This window comes from Saccopteryx bilineata, chromosome 4 (genome assembly GCF_036850765.1).
Source record: "Saccopteryx bilineata isolate mSacBil1 chromosome 4, mSacBil1_pri_phased_curated, whole genome shotgun sequence".
In the NCBI taxonomy this organism is placed as follows: domain Eukaryota; kingdom Metazoa; phylum Chordata; class Mammalia; order Chiroptera; family Emballonuridae; genus Saccopteryx; species Saccopteryx bilineata.
This window is the reverse complement of record NC_089493.1, coordinates 135,041,439-135,063,007: the sequence shown is the minus strand read 5'-3', so window position 1 is coordinate 135,063,007 and position 21,569 is coordinate 135,041,439. Positions and strand designations below refer to the sequence as shown.

General features: G+C 41.4%; 1 protein-coding gene across 3 annotated transcripts in view; it reads left to right on the top strand.

Moving 5' to 3' along the window:
* RAD50 (RAD50 double strand break repair protein) overlaps nt 1-19,076 on the top strand; it is a 104,593-nt gene extending 85,517 nt beyond the window's left edge. For all 3 annotated transcript variants that reach the window (XM_066278396.1, XM_066278395.1, XM_066278393.1), the window contains 4 exons: nt 14,144-14,229; nt 14,757-14,899; nt 17,211-17,344; nt 18,730-19,076. In XM_066278396.1, the coding sequence (XP_066134493.1) occupies nt 14,144-14,229; nt 14,757-14,899; nt 17,211-17,344; nt 18,730-18,916 (550 nt within the window). In that variant the 3' untranslated portion in view covers nt 18,917-19,076. The remainder of the gene's footprint in view (nt 1-14,143; nt 14,230-14,756; nt 14,900-17,210; nt 17,345-18,729) is intronic.
* Nucleotides 19,077-21,569: the final 2,493 nt, after the last annotated feature.

The following is a 21,569-nucleotide window of genomic DNA, read 5'->3' as shown; positions in this document are numbered from 1 at the left end:
TGTTTGACCATTTTGTTTCCTCTTTGACGTGTTTGTGTCTTTTGCCTTTATTTAATGCATTGTCAGTCATCTTACAGATTTGCAGGTGTTCTTTATCTCTTCTGCATTTTAATTCCTTTTCAGTTATATGTGTTACAAATATTTTTTCAAGCTTTTTATATTTTCACTTTTTTGTATTTTTTTTTTTGACAGAGACAGAGAGAAGGATAGATAGGGACAGACAGGAAGGGAGAGAAATGAGAAGCATCAATTCTTCATTGCAGCATCTCATGTGTGCCTTGATTGCTTTCTCATGTGTGCCTTGACCGGGGACTACAGCAGACCGAGTGACCCCTTGCTTAAGCCGGCGACCTCGGAGTCTCGAACCTGGGTCCTCCAGTATCCCAGTCTGAAACTCTATCCACTCAGGCTCTTTTCACTTTCTTACAGTGTCTTTTAATGGACAGATTTGATTTTAAGATTGTTGAATTTACCAATCTTTTTTTTCTGCTTAGCTCTTTTTGTGTGTATTGTTTAAGAAATTCTTCCTTACTTCTGTGTTTTCTTTTAAAGATTTAAAATTTTGCTTTTCACATTTAAGTATTTAATCCTAAATTGAATTTTATGTACAGTGTGAGGTAGGAATCCAATTTCAGTTTTTCCCTTATGGCTAACCAGTCATCCTGGCTCTATTCAATGAGCAATGTGTCCTTTTCTTAATGATCTACAATGTCACATATGCCGTCTATCAGAATTCCCTGCATGTATGGGTTGGTTTTTGGTTTTCCATTCTGTTTCACTGGTCATTTTGCTATCTCTGTGCCATTGCCTAGACTGCCTTATTTATTACATCTTTATAATAAATTCAGCATATAACTTTGTTTTTTATTTAGTTTGACCATCTGTTCTTTTATCCCTTTCAATTCATGGTGATCAGTTAAATATTATATTTATTTCTGTCTTGTTTTCTACTTTCCTGCTTTCTGTGGAATTTTTCTTTATTCCTTTGTTTCTTCTTCTTTGGGTTGTAAATTATATATTCTACACTAGTTTGGTAGGTGTTTACCTCTACATTTTTATCGTACATATTCTAAAATCAAATATGTTGATTCTCAAAGTAGTTCTGAAGCAGCATTATCAGTATCATCTTGGAACTTATTAGAGAGGTAGGAGGGGTGGAGACTCATTTCCACATCTACAGTGTGGAGATTAACAAGTACAAGTATGGCTTCTGAGGTTCCCCTGAGGAGCAAAATGTAAAGATGTGGGGAAAAGGGAACCGTATATACTTTTTGTGGGATTGCAGACTGGTACAGCCACTGTGGAAAACAGTATGGAGGTTCCTCAACAAATTAAAAGTAGAGCTGCCATACGACTCAGTAATTCTGCTTCTGGGTATTTATTGAAAGAAACCTGAAACACTAATTCAAAAAGACATATGCACTCCTATGCAGCAGTATTTACAATAGCCAATATGTGAACGCCATCTACATGTCCATCAATAGATGAATGGATAAAGAAGTTGTGGTACCCAACCATAAAGAATAAAAACTTGCCATTTGCAACAACATAGATGGACCTAGAGGGCATTATGATCAGTGAAATAAGCCAATCAGAGAAAGATAAATACCATATGATTTCTCTTGTATGTGGAATCTAAACAATATAAACAAAGGCCCTGGCTGGTTGGCTCAGCGGTAGAGCGTCGGCCTGGCGTGCGAGGGACCTGGGTTCGATTCCCGGCCAGGGCACATAGGAGAAGCGCCCATTTGCTTCTCCACCCCCCCCCTTCCTCTCTGTCTCTCTCTTCCCCTCCCGCAGCCAAGGCTCCATTGGAGCAAAGATGGCCCAGGCGCTAGAGTGGCTCTGGTTGCGGCAAAGCGACGCCCCGGAGGGGCAGAGCATCGCCCCCTGGTGGGCGTGCTGGGTGGATCCCGGTCGGGCACATGCGGGAGTCTGTCTCTCCCCGTTTCCAGCTTCAGAAAAATACAAAAAAAAAAAAAAAAAACAAAAAAAAACAATATAAACAGATAAAACAAGAATAAACTAATAGATTCTTACAGAGAACTGATTGTTGTCAGATGGGAAGGGATCGGCAAGATGGGTTAAAAAGGTGAAGGGGATTAAGAATGTAATGCCAATTGGAGTAGTGACCGATAACATTAAAACAGACAAAAGACACAAATGTTTCAAAGAGGAAACAAAATAATCAAGTGCGAAAAGCTGTTCAGTGACATGAGAAATCAAGGACTGCAAATAAAGGTAAGTGTCAGTTATAAAAGTAATCACGGGGTGTGTAAATCATAAGGTATGGAAATCTCTAATCACTATGTTGTAGACCTAAGACTCATTTTTTTTTTAGATTTCTTCAATGTTTGGGCATATATTTAAAAGGCAAACTCGCATTTCCTCATCAATACATTGAAGAATTCCTCTCTTTTTACTCTTGTGTTAAGTGCAGAAAACCCCTACCTTAATCATCTTAACTTTACACCAAACAAAAGATAGAAGAAACTTGCCTCCAGTCTTTCCGGGGAACATTGGGGGTAGTGTAAATTACAGCACCACAGCTTAATAGCCTTTTGCAACCTAATCGGGCAAGTGAGGTGGGGGGGGGGGGACAGACTGTCAGCTTACAGCCAATTTCCCACACTTCTGTCCCCCAAAAATCTAAACTCCAAAAACCCTGTTGGTGTTTTGGTCCCCAACAGGCACATATTTCTCTGGAATACCATAGGGTGCACCTGGAAATCTTCTAGGGTGCACACTTTGAGAACCACTGCTCTATCCAATGAGCCAATGTATAGAGCCATCAATTAATTAATTTAAAAGTGAGATTATCAGCCAAAGGGAGAAAGCAGACGGGTTGGGGTTTTGGAGAGGTATGAAATAGCTAAGACTCATTTTAAATAAACGTTTTTCAAAAATCAGAAACTCACTGAAACTTAAGGGGAAAAAAGTGGCCTGATCCTTGAAGTTGACAAAATGGAGGTTGTTTAATGACTTTGGAGAACAATCTTGGTGGCTGGATTGGAACTGAAGCCTTGAAGTTGGATGAGGAAAGGACAGGTGGTAGGAAATGGAGACACTGAGTCTAGGTAGTTCTTCATAGTTCTGTGAAGGGGAGCAGAAAAATGGGGTGTTAGCTTGAGGGGCCCAGTTAGGTAGATAGGTTTTGTTTTAAATTTTACTTGCATATATTCTGCTGTAAGGTACTTCCTCCACTTACTTAGTACACTTATCTGTAGACCTGGTTTCATGTTAATTGATTGAATAGAAAACTACATGTAGGAGCCGTCCGGCTATCCCTGCAGCCCCTGAGAGCCAGTGATGGCCAGAAGAGGAACTCCCTCAGTGAGGCACACGTTCATTCCCAAATCCCTGTTCTGTCCTCTTTTGTCAGGCTTTGGGAAGACAAAGATACTTGTGTCTTATCCCTCCTGCACCCTGCTAAGACTCCAACAGGGGACACTGTGGCATGTGCCCCACAGTCCGTGTTTGACCTGGGCCTTGAACAATGAAGGAAGGGCATTTCAGGAGAGAAGAGTGCCTCAATCACAGAGGCATCATGCTGAGCCAAGTGAGGGCGGGTGAGGGGCTTGATGTGGCCAGTCAGGGCTGCGGAGGCGGGGAGGTGCAGGGGTGATTTCCAGCAACTTAGTCTGACAGAAGGAACAAAGCCAAGCTGTTTACTGAGGTGTTATCTGGTAATCAGATGGATTCTACTAAATGCGAAGAAAAGGGGTGGTACACATTTCCCCAAAACTGAGTCTTTGTGGGATTGTGCTTGCAAACAGTGGCCTTGCTAAGGTTTCTACTATGAGCCTTAAATTTGCCTTCTCACCTAGAAGAAAGTGAAGTCTAAAATTTCCCTCATTGTTTCACCTCTTAGAAGAATACAGTCAGTGTAATTGTTGCATTTAGCTGTCTATTTAAGGTAACACAGGAAATTAGCAATGCATTTTCAAGAAAAGCTGATTAGTATCTGTTATTAGTAATCATCTAAAAACATCACTGATTATAAGCATTACCAGTGGTCAAAGAGACACTGGCTGAGAAAGGGAGAAAGGGGAAAACACTCAGCATTTAGAATGTAGTACTTCTTGCCCTTTAATAGAATATATAAATTAAAGTTAGATGATTTTAGAATACAGCAAAGTACACTGTTCTACCCTATGCCAATTTACACTATCAGCCTTCCCCAAATGTGGAATGTTGCATGTTAAGCCACACTTCTGAGACTCAGTGAAAACATGTAACTCTTACAGTTTTGACTCCAAGGCAGCCAGCCAGCTCTCTGTGAATCTCTTCAGAGCTTGGCTCCTGGAACCTGGGGAGGGCTTAGCCAGGGCTCACTTTTCACAGCCGCCATTCTTGTGTTCACCTTGAATACAGGACAGTTTCACGCCACTGGGCCCTGCAGCATCCAGCCAGACACTTAGTAAACCAAGATAGCCAGAGACCTTTCACACTTAATGCAGTTTTTATTAACCAGTTGTCTCTTGCGGTAGTGGTTGAACCATTGCCTGAATTTTAAAAGCTGCTTTTTGGGGAGTCTGGCCAAAGGAAATTAGTTCAGTAGTTTTAAGAATTTAGTAATAGTCTTAAGGGTTTTATCTAGAAAAAGAGGTAATTTTTCTTTTAAATGTGCAACTTGTTTGGCAAATTAGGGATTTTGAGTTTTGCTAGGTAATTAAAATCATGATTAGTAGAACATGATACTTATGATACCATTTCCTTTACATGAGAGGGTTTCCGCTGACCTAAATATTGGGAGACAGGAAGTTCTCACGGTGGCGTACCAGGGCAGCTGGGAAGAGTATCCAGTGTAGAAATGAATAACAATGGTCACAGCCAAGTTCTTAGCAACCTATATATTTCAAAGTTTGGTCTAGTTTTAAATACAAGGATGAGAATAATGTTGGAAAATGTCTTTTGTTAAGTATAATCTATTTTGCTTTTTTCCAACTTGTTTAATTTTTATTAACCTAGTTTTTCCATACTTCTGAACTAATATTTGTTATTAGAAAGGCATGTTTGTATTTGGCCCTTTTAATTAATATTTTATTCAGCCTGACCAGGTGGTGGTGCAATGGATAGCGCATTGGACTGGGATGCAGAGGACCTAGGTTCGAAACCCCGAGGTCACCCGCTTGAGCACAGACTCATCTGGCTTTAGCGCAGGCTCACCAGCTTGAGTGCGGAATCACTGGCTTGAGTGTGGAATCACTGTCTTGAGTGTGAGATCATAGACATGACCCAAGGTTGCTGTCTTGAACCCAAGGTCAGTTGCTTGACAAGAGGTTACTCTCTGCTGTAGCGCCCCCTAGCCTCCCCCTCTACCCCGCCGTCAAGGCACATATGAGAAAGCAATCAAAGAACAACTAAGGTGTCACAACGAAGAATTGATGCTTCTCATATCTCCTACCTGTCTGTCCCTCTCTCTGTCTCTCACTGCTTCTGTCACACAAAAAAAATATTCAATAAGATAGCTTGAGACTATGGGGCAATACAGTTAAAGATTTGCCATTTTATGTGCACTTCTGATATTGAGGATTAGTTCACATTTTGCAGAATGGTAGCTAACCTTCCTTAGTACTTTGAGCCCTGGAAGTGGTTTAAATAATAGAAAAAGCAGGTCCTAGAAAGGTTTTTACCTGGCAGGTGAGGTTTTGGACTATTTAGATGCTATTTTCCATCCCCTTAGACACCTGTTCTCTAATGACTCCATTTCAGGCGTTCAGGTCTCTGCTAATGGCTAAACCCTGAAGGGATTTAGAAAGCAGCTCAAAACAGCAGCAGTAACCTTGAACGACTGTCTTGGGAAGGTCTGATATGCTTCATTTGTGACATCATGTACTCAGGAAGAAGATAATTCAGAAGCTTTTCATTAAATGTCCAAGTGTAGGAGGCAGTTTGGCAGCTTAGAACAAAAAGGAAAGTCATCTTATTGCTGAGGCAGAAGCCATGGTGCAAAGTGGCCCTGAAGACAGTTCAATGAGCCTAACATTTAAAGGAGGTGTGTTTATAAAGAAGGAGAGGGACATGGAGGGCAACAGCTGCACAAGTAACACTGGCACACCTCTCTTGCTTGCTCGCTCACTTTCTTTTAATAGGTTTTTTAGAACAGTTTTATTTTTAATTTTTTTTCCCAAATCAATAAATGACTTTTATTGCATCTTTAAAATATTGCAAATAAGTGAGGAATCATGCAGCATCTTGCTGTTTCTATAGCTGGACAACTTAGACCTTGTCAGCCTACTGAACTATTCCTTTTCCAGAAAATAGATACCATCCGAGATTTTAACTGTTCTGGCTTGCTGAATCAAGGCAGTTAAATTTGTTACAAGTTACAAGTTCAAGGTCATTTCCTTCATCTTTCTAAGCTTGAGATACTGAATAAGCAATGTGTGACCTTTTCTGAACCCTGCAGATGTATTTTTCCCTGAGAAATTTCTGTTTTCAACAAGAAAACCATTCTGTATAAAGACGATGATGAGGAAGTGAGTGTACAGGGTCACACCCTTGGTCACATTCTGTACATGACAGCAGGTAGTTCCCCACCATTTGTCAACCCCAAGCCTCTGCTTCTTCTTCCCAAGGGGACTGAGTTCTACCTTGATGTGATTGAAGTCCGTCCACAGGGTGCCCTTGGAGCCCTTCACAATATCTGTGCCTCCCTTCAGAGTGATGTCCACGTTTTCTGGGATGTCAACCATCTGATTGCTGAGAATGGTCTTCATCCTCACAGTATTTGTGGCAAACAGTTCAGGGCAGTTTTAGGTTCATAGCAAAATCAAGCCAAAAATACAGAGGTTTCCTCCAACCCAACGGCCATAACTACCCACTGTCAACATTCTTCACCAGAGTAGTACATTTGGTGGACCTGCACTGACATATCATGATCCCCTGAAGTCTGTATTTTACATCAAGGCTCATTTCACTCTTGGTGTTGTCCATTCTGTGGTTTGGACAGATGAATGATGGCATGTATACTACCATATACTATCACATAGAGTAGTTTCGCTGGCACGTGTCTTTGTCTTTCTGGCCTCGTGGTGCCCTCTTTCAGACAGGAAATCAGTAGGCCCTGTCATGTGTGCAGGTCACATCCTAAGGCTTTCATGGATCACCACAATTATCCACACCACCATTGTCATCAGTTGTCCTCATAAAAATGCCATAGATTGTTACTGAAATTTTTAAGGAAATCTTTCAAGTTAAATATAAGAACAAATAATTTTGTTGACCACTAAATTCTTAGATCTTAGACCTTTTCACTTTCTTACAGGAACCAGTTTTCACAAAACCTCTTGCTTCATGTTATGCATTGAACTGAGCAATATGCACACTCCGGGCACATGGTGGGGCTGGTGCAACTAGCCAGATGCCACTTACCCACAAGTTTCCAGCTCATGAAATTCATATCTTTGCCTCAGCAGAATGATTGTTTACTAGAGATTGTGGGCCTTCAAGGTCATTCTTAAATGTTAATTACCTATAAAGTCCAGGTGTTAAAGGTGCGTGAAGTTCATCTTGGGCCTGGACTGTTAATCATCAGTTTGCTGTCCCAGTCTGCACAGCACTGTCACACCTGCTTGTCCTCCACAGCCCTCCTCAGTCAGAGTCAGATAAGAGTAGTGTCCCCACCTTCTTATCCCTCCTGCCTCCATTATACTTCCACCAGGTTCCTGTTCCTAATGGTGGTGCTCTCTGTTCCCTGCTCGTTTTAGGCAGACTTCCACCCTGGCCTTCCCCATTTCCTCTCACAATACTATATTCTAAGCAAGCTGAACATTTTGTTCCCTTTAGACATCTCACATTTTCCCATGCTATTTCTCTTCCTTGGAATGTTACCTTGATGAAACCTTTCCCAAGCAGGTGTAATTTTTCCCTCCTGTGTACTCCATAACATTTTATACAACTTACACCACTTAACTCATTGGTTTTTCAATGAGTTTTTTACAGTTGGGAACTGGTGAAAATAGTAGAATTGTTTCAGGGACCCCTAAGGCAGAAATCACCCTGAGCCTAAAGAAATTCAACTAAGATCATTGGGTCTCTATAATCATACATCAGGGTGGTTACCTCTTTCGTGGACCGATACAAAATTTCTGGCAGACTATAGTCTGCGGACCAGCGGTTGAAAACCACTGATCTTAACCCATTCAACCTTGTATTACAGATATTTACGTTTCCCTGTATTTACTCCATTACTGTGCAAATCACCATGGTTCACACTGGACTTAGGTTTATTTCCATGACATTGTCTAAGTTTATTTGTCACTTAAGGATTAATACATTGGTAACATATTTTATTTCCCTCACAGTCCTTTGCATGTATGTATACACAAATATATCATTTTTGTTTTAATGTGAATAGTATAACCCTGTAGGTATTTTTCTGTTGGCTTTTCTGCCACTTAATGTGATGAAAATCTTTTATGTTTATATATATAAGTACTTCATTTTTAACAGCTGCATAATATATAAAATGGGTGTTACCTACTTTAACTACTGATGGATGTATTAGGAAGCTTTTAAATGTTTACTGTTACAGACAGTGCTACTATGGATGCATTTGCACACTGGTACATATACGCTAGGAAGATAGCTTCTTAGAAATAGTTAATGGGTCACAGGGTATGTATATTTTCACATTATTGCCAAGTTGCCTTCCAAACACACTTGTAAAATTTGTATCCACTAATAGTGTATAAAAGTACCCATTTCTCCATGTCTGCACTTCATATTATCATCCTTTGGAGTTTTTGCCAATACGTTGCACACACAAAGAATGCTCACTTTAATTTATATTTCCGTTTCCTAGTGAGGTTAAACAGTTTTATACATGTTGGCTATTTGTAGTTCTTTCTGAGAATTGCTTGTTCATATCTCTCTGCAAATTTTTCTGTTAGGTTGTCTTTTTCTCAATACTTTGTACCACTTAAATATATATTCTGGATATTAGTCCTTTTCACATACATTGCAAGTAATTTCTAGTTTGTGTTTTTAAATTTCTTTAGGATGCTATTGTGACTTTTAATTTTTAGGTAGGCAAATCTTTAATCTTAATTTCTGGGTTCTTGATTAGAAGCATGTCCCCAATCCTAAGATTATAAAATTATTCTATTCTGATAGTTTTATTTAACTTTTAATCCTTTAATTTGTTTTAATTTTATTTGAGGTTTGATAAAGGGTGGTAATATGTTTGTTTTTCCTCTCTCCAAGACTATTAAAACCTTCCCTGTTGATTTAAAATGTCATTTATAAACTAAAGTTCTGTATGTATTTGGTTTATTTCATTTTGATTCCTGTCCCAGTACTGTGATTTTATCCTTTTGAATTTTTTTTTTTTTTTTTTAGCAAGAGAGAGGAGGGCACAGAGAGAGGGATGAGGAACAGATAGGAAGGGAGAGAGAGAACTATCAGCTCATAGTTGTGACATTTTAGTTGTTCATTGATTGCCTTTTCATATGTGCTTTGACTGGGGGGCTCCAGCCAAGCCAGTGACCCCTTGTTCAAGCCAGCAACCTTGGGCTCATGCCAGTGACCATGGGGTCATGTCTATGATCCCACTCTCAAGCTAGCAACCTTGCGCTCAAGGTGGTGAGCCCATGCTCAAGCCAGAAACCTCAGGGTTTCAAACCTGGGTCCTCAGCATCCCAGGCCAACACTCTATCCACTGTGCCACCACCTGTTCAGGCTGTCCTTTTGAAATACGAACTTTAGAGTCACCTTATGAATTTCATTTAAAAATGTTTTTAATCTTGTTGGGAGTTTTGTTTAGATATCATTTACTTATGGATTACTGAGGAGAATGGACACCTTTGCAATGTTGAATCTCCCATTTTGGATCTTACAGTATGTCTTCCCTATTTAATCAGTTATTTTTTGTCCTATAATAAAGTTTTATAGCTTTTCCCTTTAGATTCTCTACCATTTGGTAAGGCTTCTTCCTAGTTTATTTCAATGTTTTGTTTAGTTTTCACGCATGCACATGTGTGTATTTTTCTGAAGTGAGAAGCAGGGAGTCAGAGAGACAGACTCCCACATGCACCCGACCGGATCCACCCAGCAAGCTCACTAGGGGGTGATGCTGTGCCCATCTGGGGCGTTGCTCCACTGCAACCAGAGCCATTCTAGCACCTGAGGCAGAGGCCATGGAGCCATCCTCAGTGCCCGGGCCAACTTTGCTCCAGTGGAACCTTGGCTGCGGGAGAGGAAGAGAGAGATAGAGAGAAAGGTGAGGGGGAAGGGTGGAGAAGCAGATGGGTGCTTCTCCTGTGTGCCCTGGCCAGGGATCAAACCCAGGACTTCCACATACTGGGCTGACGCTCTACCACTGAGCCAACCGGCCAGGGCTGTTTTGTTTTCTTTAGTGCAAGTGAGAGACAGGCAGGAAAGGTGAGAGAAAGATGAGAAGCATCAACTCATAGTTGCAGCACTTTAGTTGTTCATTGATTGCTTCTCATTTGTGCCTTCTTCAGTCAAGCCAGTGATCTTGGGCTCAAGCCAGTGACCTTTGGGCTCAAGCTGGCGACCTGCACTCAAGCTGGTGAGCCTGCACTCAAGCCGGCAACTCCAGGTTTTGAACCTGGGTTCTCAGTGTCCCAAGTCAATGCTCTATCACTGTGCCACCACCGGTCAGGCTTCAGTTTTTATTGCCCTGTGAATAAGATCATTTTTCTATTGTTTTCTATTGAACTTTGCTACTAGATAATAAAATTATTAATTTCTGAGTATGTACTTTATTTGACTACCTTATTAGTCTTGTTTTTCAGTTGATTTCTTAGATTGCCTAAGTGCACAATTATATCACCTTCAGAAATAATGACATGTTTTGGGCTCCCCCCCCCCCTTTGACTCTCCTTTTTTAAATTTTTCTTAAATTGTTAAGGATCTCTAGGATATTATTTTAGGGTAGCCATAATAAGAGGCATCTTTCTCTTGTTTTTATCTTTAGGAGGAACACTTCTGTAAATTTTAACATTAAATTTGATGTCACTGTGGATATCTGATAGAGTCATTTTGTCAAAGTAAGAAGATTTTCTATTATTTTTCACTGAGGATTTTTATCAAAACTCAGTATTACAAGTACTTTTTTGACATCTATTAAGACATCTATTATTTTTTATTTTAATCCATTAATGCAGTGAATCATCTAAAAAAATTTTCTGTTGTACTAATCTTGCTTTCTTATTATAAACATTCCTTGATTATGATATATTCTTTTTAATACCTCACTGCTAAATTCGATCTTATTTAGAATGTTTGTATTTATAGTTGTACACAAAATAGGCTTATACTTTTTCTTCCTTTCTGCTTATGTTTCCTTGTGCTATGTAGTATTTTATATACTTGAGATTAAAGTGTACCAGTGTACCTTGAAGAGCTGATAACATTTACTCATAAAACTATCTGAGCTTGGTGGCTTTAAAATGGCATTTTGACTGCGTGTTTTTTTTTTAATGATCATATTCAAGGGCTGTTAATATTCTATCCACTTTTCTCTGATCATGAGCAAGTTACTAACTTCATCAAATCTCAGTTTTCAAAATGTGAAGATGGGGATAACCAACCTAACTCTGCCAGTACTTTTGTAAGGATTAAATGAGAAAATATGATTGTTTAAGCATGACTGTGCCTCTTATCCATAAGGTAATGCTCGTCAATAGTAACCACTATTACCACTGTTACTCCCTCAGGTAGACTAATGTAGTCACCTTAATCATCTCCAGTTATTGCACAGTGGGCTTATCAGCTCCAGACGAGAAAGAGGATACAGCCAGCGTAGCATCCGCTTTCTCTGATGCACCCCTTGGTGATTCTAGATCAGGCCTGGCCAACATACGGCCCGCGGGCCGAATCCAGCCCGCATAATGAGTTTATGCAGCCCACGATTAAATTTTTAATATTCTCCGCTACTTTAAAATCTCAGCTACTCAGAAGCGGAAGAGTCTTTGATTATTGGAAATCGAGATATTTAAGAAGATAGTGATACACGGAAAAGAATTCCGCATGTGACTAATCTAGGGTTAACTTCCAATAATTGGTCGAATGGATTCGCGATACGTATTTTTTTAAATTCCATTATAAAGATTTACAACTTTTGTACTCATCTGTACTCGATATGAACTGTTTGACGTTTAGCGGCAATGTGAAACCCACATTCCTTTAGGTGGAGTTTGCCACTGTGCACCCAAGGTCAAACAATTCGTTATTTTTGTGGTCAAGTGTGCTGAATCAAGTGGCATTGTAGCATAGACAATAGCTGCAGTTGATAACTGAAAACGTGTCCAGGCTGTTTGTAAAACGAAGTAATTGTTTTGCAATATAACCCCTTCAAGCTCATTCTATTAATCAAATTGTTTCGATTGATTGCGATACAGTTTGGATATTTATATGGTATGTACTTATATTTTTATTAAAATAATATTGCATATTAAAATTTTTTTCACTCACATTTATTCATAAACAAATTACATAATAAAATTTTGTTTACTTAAATGAATCGTTTTTGTATTTAACATTTTTTAATTTTAATATTTCGTCTGGCCCATGAAAAAAGTTTTCTTTCTAATCTGGCCCGGGGGCAAAAACTGTTGGCCATGCCTGGTCTAGATCTTTCTCAGGACCAGAACTTCTACCTGCAGTGCTCTGAGCACACCCACCGATGGGCCAGAACGCAGCCCCTCAGTGCAGGGAGCCACGGCAGAGGCTGTGTCTGCACCTTGCACCCCTGCCTCACCTGAGCTTGCTCTGCATTGGGAATGCTTATTTATGGAAGATTTTTAACTTGAATGGAAAGATGACTTTTTTAAAAATTAAATTTATTGGAGTGACACTGGTTAGAAAAGATGATTTTTTAAAAATGTAATCTGAAAAATCAGGAACGTAATGTATGAAACTATAAATTACATGACTGGTCCCGAAACATTCTCTGGGGCTGTGTGTGTTTTAAGCAGATATTCAGAAGTTTCATCTCCATCCTATGAAAGGAGTATAAAATGTTAGGCTGAGACAGATATGTAAAGTAGAAAATGGAGATGCTGTATTCTCATCAACAAACAGAATATGGTTTTTTCCAGCCTATTACTTCAAAATCCTTCATCTGATATTTAAAATGTATTTATGTTGAGTCATTTCTTTCTCTTTTGCTGGTGAGAGAGAAGATCCTGAAATGATTGTGCAGAGGCAGAGTATTACGTTCAGTTTCTTTTTTTGTATACATCAGATAAGAGGCTTGCAAATGGAAGTAAGGCGCCTCACATCCTTTGTGTGGTAGTGGCTCTGACGGGTGCCTGTCACCAGTGCAGCCGGTATTAGTTCACAAACCTGCTTCCAAAGAACCTGAGGGCTTTGTGATGAAAGGTGACAATAGTAAGAACAGCATTAGATTTTGAAAAGCTACATTTGTTTTTACAAACATTTCTTTCCTTCTTTTTAGTGTTTAGAGCTACTAGTTTTTTAGGAGTGATGCAAGGGTGCGGGGAAGGGTGTACATACTTAGAGTTAGCATTTCTGATTCTTTGACTAGGAAGAGAAAAGTTTGAGGTTCAGCACAGCTTAAGTCTCTAAATTGCCCTTTATGTACCAAAGCTTTGTAGATAAAAAGCTCACAGATCTGAGGAATAAAAGCAGCCCGAGAGGCTGGCTTTGGTGATCCTTAATAGTAACAGAAGAGGGAAGAGGCAGCAGTTCTGAAGATACGGCCTTTCCCCACAGAGTAAGGGGCCCTTCCTCCCCTCTAACTCACTGTCTTCCATTCAGCAGGACTTCTGTAACCGGTGGGCATCCGTGGAAAGAGTTCTTCCAATAAGCCTAAGAAAAGTCTACTAAAATCTATTTTCTGAAATTTTTACAGTATTTAAGGAAATGTTTGTCATATCATAAAGAGTAAAAATGGAGAAGGGTAGGCACCCTAGAGCTCTGGAAATATGACTAGCAGTTTTCATTATTATCTAAGCAGCAAGGTTTTGGTCCTGCTTATTTTTTCTAGTTTTACTATAGCCTACTTTTATCACTGAAATATTAGGGAAGTTACTTTGTGGTATTGTTATGAGGTTACTTAACATTATTATATTTTTCATATTTTAATATATTACTATTATAAATAATAATATGTTCTATTCCATTCAAGTACCACTGGCTTTTTTTCTAGAGCAATAATGAAATTTCACAGTATAAAAATGGAAGAAATCAATAAAATCATCCGTGACCTTTGGCGAAGCACCTATCGTGGACAAGGTAACAGCATGGTGTATCACGAGTGCCCCGTCCCCAGCTCTCACCCACACGGCTTTCCATCATGCCAGCATTATTACCTCCTTGACCCTTTACTGAACATCTTTTTGATGTTTTCTAAGAATCCTTGACATCTTGTAGCAAGAAAAAAATGCAAAGCTTTCTATTCCAGGGCCTGACAGGACTTAACATATTTGGCTAGAATGCACATTATATTTAGCTGATGACATAATAGGTTCTGTTGAGTGTCGATAGGAATAAGCCAAAATGTGATAAGAAAACCATCAGGAGGAAACTCTTAATACAGGAACTGAGACAGGCAGAGCCAAGACTGAGGGTTGGGTTTCTGGGTTGCTTCTAGCAGAAATCCGTGTGAACCCTCTCAGCCAGAGGAAAGGGTTCCAAGCCGGTCAGGTTTCCCCCGTACTGTCAGCCTCACATGCTGCTCCTAGGCTTATTTGATCATGTTTGCAAACAACAGAAGGCTATAGAGGGTAGCTTCCTCTAAAATCTTCTTCCTTCTGTGTCAGACATTGAATACATAGAAATCCGGTCTGATGCTGATGAAAACGTGTCGGCTTCTGATAAACGGCGGAATTACAACTACCGAGTGGTGATGCTGAAGGGAGACGTGGCCTTGGACATGCGAGGACGGTGCAGTGCTGGACAAAAGGCAGGTGTCTCGAGAACCTAGGGCCACCTGTACCCAGAGGACTGACAGAAACATGTCAGTGCAGTGGAAGCACCCAAGGCCGCCTTGACAGATGGGAAGCTCTGTACAGCACTCTGGGCTGCCCCGTGAAGTGGACCAGGATTTGCTAACCCCATCACACTCACCCACTCCTAACCAGCATTTCCTGCACTGTTATGGAAGTAGGCCTTTAGGAGGAGGGCCTGAAACAGTCTCACAGGATAGTCTAAATATAAAACCAGGAGCCAAAGACCACTCCTTGTTTTACAGCATTCCTTATAAGAATAAGGTTACTCTGTTGTTGATTGTCAGGCACAAGCTATTTTATGAGTCACCAAGAAGGAAAAAAGCAATTGTATTATAGTTATAAGATGTATCCTGATTTCAGAGAAGTCAAGAGGGGAGGGACGTGTATTTTAGAATTGGTGACATGCAGTATTAGGAAACCAGATCCTAGGCTGACCCAGATGAGGCATTACAATATGTGAGAGTCTCACTGAAAATGCAGCCCCATTGTAGGTCTGAGCCCCCCAACACCACCCAGCCTAGCCTTTAGGCCTGCACACCATCGAAAAGAAAGGTCTTGAGCTAAAGGCCGTGATACCCACAGGGGCCTCTACCGTGTACAGAGACAGCTGCCAGGCAGGTCGCCTGGCTCTGTGTGGGGCTCTGGAAAGACAGCCTGGGTTGGGTGTGGGGCACAGAGCAAATCAGAAATACAGAGGAGTTTTAGAATTGGGAAAGTAGGACCCACATCCGTGTGGAATAGGCTGATCCTTTCGCTTGCACAGGTTTGTACCCAAGATGTCAGAGTCTTGAGCGTCCTTCTTTCAGTTTAAAAGCAGAGTATATTAATAATATCTCTGGACCCTTGATTTTCTTAACAAATTTTTTAAATTCTAGAAATGGATGCTCATATTACCTGAGTTATTTTCATAAGTAGTTTCTATTCTTACCCAAAGACACTCCATGCATGTATTTTATTGTCAGCCCAGACAGCTATACCAATTTAAGGCATCTGCAGATTATTATCGTAATCATAGTCTGCAAAAAAAGACAAATTTGTGATCTGTAATCAGTATCCCCTACTTGCTTTGGTGATTTTTAGTGGTAATTATGAATGGGAAAATATAGTTTGAAACATGTCTCTTTGGATTAAAAATACTTTCAAAAATAGTTTCTGAACAAAAGTAGATTTCCTGTAGCTACTCTAAGTTATAAAAATTAGCAGTAATTGCTTTCTTGGTGTTGGGGGAGAAGTCAAATGGTTTGGTGGAGGTGGTCCATGCCCTCCCTTAGACTACCCACGGAGCAGGTGGGAGTGGAGGCAGCAGCAGTGGGGTCCAAACGCAGAAGGAAGTGCCCATGCAAAGGGCTGAGCACTGCCCGGCTTCTGCAGTCCACCGGCCTGCCCTGGGCATCAAGGAAAGGCTGTGCACTGTCCTGAATCCTTCCCTCACAGATACTCCTTCCCTCACAGATACTCCTTCACTCACAGATACTCCTTCACTCACAGATTCTGGGAGCAGTGACTGGCAGCTCACCCAAAGGCAGTGTAGACTTCCCAGAATCATCCTTCGCTCTTACTCTGTGTGGCTTGTGCCCTTAGACGGTTTCAGCTGGGCCTAAGGGATTAGTATCAGGTTTCTATGAACCATGAAAATGCCTCACTTTCAGTTGCTTGGGTTTCCTGCGGGTAAGCTGAAATAGTACCATACTTCTGCACTCCTGATACATGGCCCAGACATTCATTCTCTGCCTCTGTCAGAATTATATACACAAGCATCTGTGTGTGGGTTAGAGCGTGATGTAGGCAGGTGTTCATTTTGGACCACAGAACATGGAGGTTTAAGGAAGACTCTAAGGCTCTGGAAAATGTAGTGTCCAAGTTTTTGAGGAATCTCATTATCAGGAAAATAAAAAAGGTGAATTTTCACAGTTATACCATTACTAAAATTATTAGGTACAGATACATGGTAATGTGTTTCGATTCACAGCTATGATTTCAAGTTTTGTTATAGCTAATGTTACTGGGGAAGGGGGTGGGGATCAGCATTCTTTTAGCATTTTATTTTATTGCAAATAATAAGCTGAGATAATGCACCTGATGTTTCATCTTCTGGAAAGGCATAAGAGTCTGGTCAGAGTGCCAGGCTCTCACAAACAAAAGAGCAGTGCAGTCAGTGACCTGTGACCTTTCCTGTCTGAAGAGATGAAGCCAGGCCTGCGTGCCTTCCTGGGTGAATGAGGAGAGGGTGTGTGCCGTACAGCTCACGTTGCTGCTTTTCTCCAGGTGTTAGCCTCGCTCATTATTCGCCTGGCCCTAGCTGAGACGTTCTGCTTGAACTGTGGTATCCTAGGCTTGGACGAGCCAACAACGAATCTTGACCGAGAAAACATTGAATCACTTGCACATGCTCTGGTTGAGTAAGTTTCTCAAATTTGGGGACAGGTTACGATAATTTTTGAAGTAAGATTAAAAGAGTTCTGTGGCAAAACCCCACTCTACATGTATCTTCTTTGGGGGAGCTGGTTAGGTTTACCTTTTCATAGTAATTCATCAGCTTTGTTAAAAAAGAACTAGGTGTTGAGCAACAGCAGCATACACACCCTAACCTCCCGTTGTGCTCACGGGAAACTCATGGTGAGAGTTTCTGGGTTGGTGTGGCTTTCCTGTAAACCCACCAAGCAGCCACGTGTCATGTACAGGAGTCACCATCACTTGCTAAAACATCCCAGGTGGCAGCAGTGGTTTGGTACTGTCTCCCCAGCTTCTCACACGTGTCACATATCTGTGAGGGATGGCAACTCTTATTCAGAAAAGTATATTAGTGGTTAAGTAGAATCCAGAAAGGGTAAATTACACAAACCTTTGAACCACATTCACCCACAGCAGGGCCGGCTGCGAGGCAGGCAGCCCTGGGCTAGGGATAGTGCCGGCAGCACTTGGCCCAAAGCTGAGAAACCATTCAGGTACTCCTGGCTCCAGGTGGACTCTCTGGCAGACATAATGGTTCTGGTCTGGTAGCAGGTACAGGGCCTGAGAAGAGCTGACCAGCCACCTCCCAGGTGTCCTCTGTAACCAGCCTGTAAGAGCGAGTGCTTTGAGACCCAAGTGCACCCAGCTCCAGGCAAGGGGGTGTCAGTGGTTAATTAAAAGAAAGTCTTCCAGGTCCCAGTCTTGTAGCTAGTCACCTCAGCCTATAGAGCAGTGTTCTCAGTCCACCCACTCTGGCTCCATGTGTCACTAATGATGCATCTAGTGACTGGTGGTGGCAGAGTTCTAAGTAGACAGAGTTCCTAAAAAGGCAGCGGTCTTGCCTATGTTATTCCCCTTGCCTGTAGTCTGTCTTTTAAAAAAATTTTTCTTCCAGAGAAAAGTAGTGATGGGTCAAGAAAAACCCAGGCAAAGAATTAACTCAGACTCCTAAAGTTGAGTGGCATAGACATTAAGGAAAACTTAGTAGAGCATTTCCACCTGCTATAGTAAGAACTTTGTGTTCTGGAAGCAACTAGATCACGCATTCTTACCAGTCCATAAGCCAGATCTATGTGAAGAGTCAAGCCATGCACTCTGCCGTCAGAAGAGGAGATGGGAGTCCTACCTGGCTGGGTGGGGGTCGGGGTCCACTCCACCCCTCTCCCACTTCCTGCAGGGCTGTCAGAGGCCCTGACACTCACGTGGCACAGGAAAAGCCAGTCATCACAGCACACAGTCATGTGTCTGACAGGGTCCTCAGTTGCTTTTTCAAATAAAGGAAAGGGTTATTTATGCTCTTTAGTAACAAAATGTTCTAAATATATTGTTTCAGAATAATAAAAAGTCGCTCACAGCAACGTAACTTCCAGCTGCTGGTAATCACTCACGATGAAGATTTTGTGGAGCTGTTAGGGCGTTCTGAATATGTGGAGAAATTCTACAGGATTAAGAAGAACATTGACCAGTGCTCAGAGATTGTGAAATGTAGTGTCAGCTCTCTGGGATCTTATGTTCATTAAAAGTACTCAAGATTGAATTGCCTTAGAAACACAAGTCCTCAAGCAGCTGCTTATTTCTGGTATCAACTGAGTCAGTAAGCAAATACATTCTTTAAAAGGAGGTCTGTGTCTAGGATTTTTGAATGTCTGAGAGGTTCTTACATGATTAAAATTGTTTCACATGAAATCCGGACTGATTCCTGAACTGCACCCTCCAGGCAGCTGGACCACCAGCAGGGCTCTGCTGCACAGGCGGCCGGCCACCCTCCCTCCCCAGGTCAGCCTGGCGGGCGCCCCGGACCCCGCTGCCTCCCCCTTCTAGAGCACTGTGGAGAAGTAGGTTCTCACTGCCTTGACGAAAGTCAGTGTTAAATGTTACCACTAAATTTATTTCCTTGGAAGTGGTTTTTAAAAACTGAGTTATCAGTTTACTATCTGAAAATTACCATAAATGATGAGATTTTAATGTATGGCTCCACTCTTAATTCTCTAAGTCCAGCCAACTGACCACTCTGGGCCTCAGTTTCCCCAACTAAAATTTTAAGTAGTTGAGTGGGGCTTCAGGGTTTCATGGGCACATTAAGTAATCTAGTTCAGTATCCCCTGCCCCCCTCCCCACACATCCCTGTAGGTTGTCATCCAGACTCTGGGTTCTCTGCAGAGAGCAAGGTCCCCACTTTGCACATCACCTTGGAAAACGGAGAAAGAGCAGGGCCTCCCTGCACTTGGGGGCTGATTTCCCATCACGAAGCCTTTTGCTCCTGTAAGACTCCCCATTCACTCCAGATCTCAGAGCTAATGAAAGCCCAGTCACCCTTGTTCTGGGGATTGCCAGCTGACACCTTGAAGCCTTTCACAAGCATTGCATGCAGAGTGCTACCAAATCACACTTTTGAGTTAGACTTTGTGGAGTTTTATCATTCAGAGTCAGTCCTGTGGCTCAGATCTTTGTCATCTGCAGACCTGATGAGGATACGGTCTAGACGGCCTTCCTCAGCCAGGGTCTAGGAGAGAATCACTAAGGCCCTTAAGGGAGGAGAAGTGGTGATGGAAGGAGGTTAGACTTTGGGTAGTGATCACCAAATACAATATGCAGTTGATGTGCTATAGAGTGGTACACCTGAAACCTGTATAATTTTATGAACCAACGTCACCCCAACAAATATGATTTAAAAACTGGGTTGGGGGAAAGCCCTAAGGTCCAGAGGTATGTGTGGTAGGCTGATTAATGGCCTGGAAAGGCACCAAGGTCTTAATCCCTGGGGCCTGTAACACTACCTTATATAGCAAAAGGGGCTTTGCAGGTGTGGTTAAAGCTAAGGATCTTGAGATGGGATTATCCTGGAGATTCCTAAAGGTAATCAGTAGTATCCTTATGAGAAGGAGGCAGAGCCCTGGCCAATGGCACAGTGGATAGAGCCTCATCCCAGAGCACTAAGGTCACTGATTTGGTCCCAGGGTGCTGGCTTGACCCCAACATTGCTGATTCAAGCCCCGGTTAGGGCATGTATGAGAAGCAATCAATGAGTGCACAACTACATGGAACAATGAGTTGATGCTTCTCTCTCAAAATTAAAAAAACAACAACAAAAAAAAAAACAGGAAGCAGAGAGACCAGTCTGTAGAAGAGGAGAAGGGAATGTGTTGACAGATGCCAGGGAATTCAAGTGACCACTAGAAGCTAAAATAGTCAAAGAAACCAATTTTTCCCTCCAAGCCTCCAAAGAACCAGTGCTGCTGGCACCTGACTTTAGCCCAGCGAGGTCTGGACTCCTAACCTCTAGAACTACAAGAGAGTAAATTCGCGTTGTTTTAAGCTGCTGGGTTTGCGGTCATTTGTTACAGCAGCAATAGGACACTAATACAGTATCCACTGTATGTAATCAACTTCTGTGCATATAAAATGATACTAATTAGGTACTGTCCTTGAGAGAATAGAAAAAATATTCAAATTATTTTCTGTGTTGTGTGGTTCCCACAAAGAACGCTGGTTGAAAAGGCTGGTCTAGTTCGTCACCCAGTCCCTAGATGAAAGGGCCAAGCAGCACAGCTGCCACACCAAGCACCTTTGTCCAAAGCCCCTTCTCGTGTCCATGCTCAGTCATCTTAATTAGCATTGAAAAACTAAAATTACCCATATTTACCAAATTAGCAGTATCTTGACAAAGGTGCCTAAAGAGCAGATGCATTCACTCAGAGCATAGATTAGGAACTCATCAATTAATAGCAATCAATCCCAGTCATATTGAAATAAACATAATTAACCAATGTGTTTTTATCCCAAGAGTTCAAAACTATTTCAGAAAATGAGAAATCTGTTCCTAAATCATCAGCATGATAAAGCCAAAGGGGAAAATTTCTGATAGACGCCTAACACTGGCCATTATTTGATAAAACTATCTCCTAGCTTTGGCAAACTCATAACATTGCAAAGAATAAAAGAATATTTTATTGATGTTATTTGTCATCAAATCAGAATTAAACTCAAGCAAAAGATAAAAAAAACACTAAATAATAAAACTGGTCACCTTCTATCAACATGTTTCTGAAAGCTCTAGCCATTGCAGTCAATAATGAACAAAAAAGGGCAACAAGGGACAAATACAGGCCATGAAACAAAATCAAAACAGACTTCCCAATTTCAAGTCTGTTTTTCCCCTAGGGAGGCAGCTTC